This window comes from Labrus bergylta, chromosome 22, assembly GCF_963930695.1.
Source record: "Labrus bergylta chromosome 22, fLabBer1.1, whole genome shotgun sequence".
Classification (NCBI taxonomy): domain Eukaryota; kingdom Metazoa; phylum Chordata; class Actinopteri; order Labriformes; family Labridae; genus Labrus; species Labrus bergylta.
Window position 1 is genome coordinate 20442051 of NC_089216.1, and position 5288 is coordinate 20447338.

General features: G+C 41.1%; 1 protein-coding gene across 1 annotated transcript; it reads right to left on the minus strand.

The window, feature by feature from the left end:
- Window positions 1–583: 583 nt before the first annotated feature.
- tmem256 (transmembrane protein 256) lies at window positions 584–3278 on the minus strand. The gene is made up of 4 exons (XM_020652436.3): window positions 3086–3278; window positions 2609–2646; window positions 1495–1575; window positions 584–998 (listed from the first exon to the last, which is right to left on the minus strand). Exons 1-4 carry the CDS (start codon window positions 3261–3263, stop codon window positions 855–857), a joined length of 441 nt encoding a protein of 146 aa, XP_020508092.2. The 5' UTR covers window positions 3264–3278; the 3' UTR covers window positions 584–854.
- Between the last annotated feature and the right edge of the window lie 2010 nt (window positions 3279–5288).

Genomic DNA, 5288 nt, shown 5'->3' on the forward strand with positions numbered 1-5288 from the left:
TCCCGAACAAGCTCTTTTTTTTACTGTGGTTAAGTTAATGTTGTAACCTTTGATCTACTAGAGATTCCTTATTATATTTCAAAATAAAAGCATGTATGTAACCCAACAGTAAGAACAGAAACCTGTCTAAGACAGTTCAAAATTTCAAAATAAAAGCAGGTTAGTAACTTTTGATCAACTGGAAGTTCCTTATCATAATTCACAATAAAAGCAGGTTTGTAACCTAACAGAGTAAAGAAACATTTGTTTATAACAGTTCAAAATTTCAAAATAAAAGCAGGTTTGTAACCTAACAGTAAGAACCTTTTGTTTAAAATAGTTAGAAGTTTCAAAATAAAAGCATAACAAAAACTTTTTTTAAATGAAAAATGTATCTTTAAGGCTGAGGTCTGTCACTCTCATAAGGAAACTCTTTTCATCTGCTTGTATTCCCATTTTTTCAGTCACTAACCAAAGCTCATGACCATAACTAAGCTCAATTATTTATATTTTATCTGGACATTTTTTTAAATTTTTTAATTCTTTCAGCGGACAAGAAAAACTGAGGAAGGGAGGTGATCAGCGGAATAAACAAACAAACAAATATTGTAGAAAATTCCTTTATTTCATTTGAAACCCTTCATATTTGTCTTTTACCAGGGTACCAGTCAGAAGTACAAAAGTGATAATCCTGTCGTGACCTTATCTCCTGCTGACACCCTCGGCCCAGGACGGGGAGCGGTTACACGGGTGTCATAACTCATCGCTTTTAAACCTCTCCAGACAACTCTCACAGGCTCTCCAGTTCATCCATTCACAGCGTGACAGTTCAGTGTCACAGTGTGGCGCAGTGGACGAGTGTGAACCGTTACAGTTCAGAGAATAATGGCCAGCCAGCCGGCGATCATCGCCATGCCCCCCATGGGAGCCACCTTCCTCAGACCGGGGTCCCCCGTCAGGGCCTGGTGGTACAGAGAGCCACAGAACATCCCCATGCCCGCTATCAGGAGGGCTCCAGCCTGAAGAGAGGACAAGATGTTGACTTTTGAAATCAACTTTTACAAGTCTGACGCTAAAATATAACATGCAAGATTAACCCTTTAAATGTCCATATAGAAAAGGATGGCCAAAGTATGTATGCACATTTGTTTGTTTTTTTACACATTTAGTAATTTAGTATTTTTTTATTTCAAAGATAGTCTCTTGAGATGCATCATCACCAGCGCCAACGAGGTCCAGATCCATCACCGTCACTTAGTATGCTATTCATGTGGCCGATTGATTTACAATTCAATGTGAGGTGGTTAATGAATCTTTAAACGGCCTTTAAGCTTCAATGAATCAAGGTTTTGCAGGTGTCGGAAAAACTAGTTGCAATAATGTGACATAAACAAGGACACACACACACCAACATATATGCTGTTATGTTACTGGACTAGTTCAAGGAGGATCACTTTTTAAAGCCAGCTCGAGTGAATCTAGTCATAAGTGTTGGTATTAAGCGCTTATACTCACCACGGCAGGTTTGCCAGAGTGGGCAGCACCCAGCAGGGCCAGGCTGTGGTAGAAATGGTACTTGTTGGCAGTTTCAAAAAGCTGGAGAGGCAAAGGCAGAGAGAAATGTCAGCGCTCTTAAGTCACTTTCCTCTCAGTGATCCTATTATTGTTGGAAAAATGTTGACAAGGGCTGCTGCTAGACGATGTTGATGTACAGAAAAATGATATCCAAGTAAGATACCAGTATAAGAGGAGGAGGAGGAGGAGGAGGAGGAGGAGGAGGTTTACGAACACCTATTACATCATTTTCATAATTCAGATACAATTCTTAAATCACATAGAATCATGACAGTGTATCCCATCAGTTAAAAAAGATCTTTATCTAAAAAAAGGTTATTCCAGTATGTTCAGGCCGAATTATACCAGGGTGCAAAAGGATGCATTGCACCCTCGTTTTAAATTTCTGCACCCTCAGTTGAATGGGCGCCAAAAAAAAATAACAGCCTCTACATTAAGATATTCCGACAAGATGGAGACAGCTCCTTCTTTATGATAAAAAGTACAATTCTTACACTTCAGTTTAAGATATTTAATTTGAAAACCTTACAGTTGTTGCTACTTCCTGTTACCTCTAAGTGCAAACCAGCACAGCAAGTTCAAACAGATATTTATTTGGAATCATCTAAATTTTTACAAATATTTATTATTAATATTTTTTTGCTCTTTGAATAAGAAATGCAATGGTGCATTCAGGGTTACTACAGCTTTGGGTAGCCATACATAATACCAAGAACAACAATAACGTTATTGAAAAAATATCTGAATTAGTTTCTGTTGGTACAGATGTACAGGAATCGAATCAGAACTGAAAAAGTGGACCAGTACATCCTTAGTTTTCATGATTGTGGGAAGCCAAAATCGTGATTGAAATCGAAACTGAGATCCCAAATTAAAAAAAAAAAAATGTTTTCTTGAAATAGTCCAGGTCAACACATTTACATTACATATCTCAAACGTGTGTTTTGAGTAAAGACTGGTATGAGTAGGCTAAATAAAAGTTTTCAAAAATGTTCTACTTGATGTCACTGGCATGTTGATCATAACGAAAAACAGTCTGCTGATGTTCACGTACCACTCTTTGGTAATCATCAGGGTCGCTGTTTTTGAATCCTGAAACAAGAGGAAATGAAAACAGTTAAGCTTGCATGTAATATCTGAATATACATGCAAACACACCAGCATGTATTTCTGACAGCAGCTTTACCATTAACCCACTCTTCAATAAGCCGCCTGCCACCATGACACTTTGGAGGCGGGTCACCTTGATTACACAATTGTTTATATTACAAAACATATGGTGCAGCTAGATGGTTCATTTGGATGCCGAATTATTCATTTGCATATTCAACATAATCATCAAGCGTTTTTTATCTGGAAAGTCTTTCCGGGTTGTGATAACAAGGTATAAAAACTAAACTTAGCATTTTGGGAAGCGGAGTCTGGCGTAGTACGCGCTCACATGACAACCTTTCCTTCCTGTGTTTTGCTCTCAAACCAAGTGACAGACATTGTGCATGAGGAGGCAAAATATGTGAAGAGCAGGTCCTACCGTGAGCCCCGTACGCCCCGGCTGCCACGGCCGAAGCCCCGGACAGAGCTGCTAACCTCCGGACAACAACAGACGCGCTCATGTTTTTGTGCTGTGTCGAAGAGCCGACAAGCGGAAGACTCACGGCGATGCTGCGTTCAGGGTCTGTTGTAAAGCTCCGACATGTGGGTATCGACATGACAGATTATGCCGTTATGTTATCAGACAGTTGGCAAAACAAATAAAACAAAACATTAACGAAATAGCCTACAACAGGACATATAATATATTGTAAAAAAAAAAATCAAGAAAATGGCCGAGTTGTAAACAGCTTGGGAGTCATTTTCCCACGAATGTGTTCATATATGTACTTTTTCTTCTACTCCTCGCTGATTTGTATAATTGCCTCTTAACGAAATTACTTAGCAAAGTTATCACGACACAAAAACTTTCCAACTTACTTCAGCAATGTCAAAACAAAGAAGCAAGTCTCACGTCCCTTCAATATTTTACATATAATTACGACATTCCTCTGGGTCATTGAACGCAGCACAATCTACAGATGACACCGGGCTCCTGCTGGCTGCTCCCAAGAGTAGCACTGCAGTTATCCGCTTTGAGGGTTTGACCCAAAATGGCGAATTCCGTGCCACAGTTTCAGCCCCAGGGCAAATTGTACAACTCTATAAAGTTGCTCTGATGCTGACATGCCACTTGAGCAGCAATGCAACGCTGCCTGGCCTCTTCCTTTTGCTATGGGTTGGCCTATGTGCTCCCTAGTCGGTCAGTTGTGACTTTCAAAGCTCTGTCGTCATACAGAAGAAGACTGAAGATGTATAAGGACATTTCATTTCATCATCATATTGTTCTTGTTGTTTTGCTTTAATGTGGAGTGTTGCTCTCACAGGTGAACAAAACACACTGTTTTTCAGTGACCTAAACTTTGCCAATGGAAAAGAAAATCAAACATGTTTTTGTTCAATTTCTTTTTTCCTCTGCTTTGTTTACATGTAAGACCTCACATTTTAAATGCATTATTCATGGCAGCCCAGAATTACACTATCATGCCTCTTTGCTATGAATAATTAATTTTCTGCACAGAGGGGGATGCTCGGCTTGAGAAAAGGGGGTACCCTTATTTCCAGCATTGTATTTGCCAAAGTGGCAGATAACACTGAATGATAAAGGCTCAGTGGTGCGAAGGGTGCATTAGTGTGCGGTATACTTTGCAATTTGTCCATCACTGCAATTTGGGAAACAGTGGTGAATGTCTCTCAGAATGTTTGATGTGTTTTCCTGCCGGCAGAGGTGTTGGAGACTAATGCTGTTATTACTCTTTGATGTATCCCTGCAGAGAGCCCACCAAAAGGGGGTGCTGCATTGCTTTCTCATCTGCAAAAAGTCTGTCCACAGAGGCGGTGTGTGTGTGTGTGTGTGTGTGTGTGTGTGTGTGTGTGTGTGTGTGTGTGTGTGTGTGTGTGTGTGTGTGTGTGTGTGTGTGTGTGTGTGTGTGTGTGTGTGTGTGTGTGTGTGTTTGTGAGCGTGTGTTCATCGAGGGGGCAGGGGGACTTCTTCCAATTATCATTTTGAAATTACACAGGGTCACACTGCATTACTGCAGAGCCGCTAAACCACAGCTTCCCGCCGCTCCTCGTCCTTAACTGACTTTGACAACAGCAATAACACAATGCATACAATTAACACATTTTAATGACCGTGTAGCTAATTAAAAGTAAAGCCTGATGAGTCACAAGCCTTCATCATCAACTGTGAACTGAACCTGTACCCAGCACGGCAGATGTGTGAGAGGCTGACTTCCAAGCCCCCTCTGAGTGTACTCGAGCATGTGTAGACTTTTTTTTTTTTGTTGGCAATTGTTGCGGCATGTTGTGCTGCACACAGAAGGAATGCTAGCTTACTGGGCACAGAATCCACTCACACACACACACACACACACACACACACACACACACACACACACACACACACACAGGTCATTTTCATTGCGGCCCATGGGCAGATGGGACAGCACAGGCAACAATGAAGCACGGCTTTACATCTTGTTTTCACAGACGAGTAACCAAGTCCCAGCAGTATGAGCTGTGAGGTTCCATCCAAGAGACGACATCTATCTCACTTCATCCAGCTCGCCTTACCTGTCGCATCACCTCCTGTCCAATAAAACACCGCTCTCTCCACCGATACTTCTGTGTTTGAGTGTATG

Coding starts and splice junctions, on each gene's coding strand:
- tmem256 (XM_020652436.3), bottom strand. CDS start 3,263: ATGTCGATACCCACATGTCGGAGCTTTACAACAGACCCTGAACGCAGC. Junction 2,647..3,085: donor CGGGGCGTACGGGGCTCACG/GTAGGACCTGCT, acceptor CTCTTGTTTCAG/GATTCAAAAACAGCGACCCT. Junction 999..1,494: donor ACTCTGGCAAACCTGCCGTG/GTGAGTATAAGC, acceptor TCCTCTCTTCAG/GCTGGAGCCCTCCTGATAGC.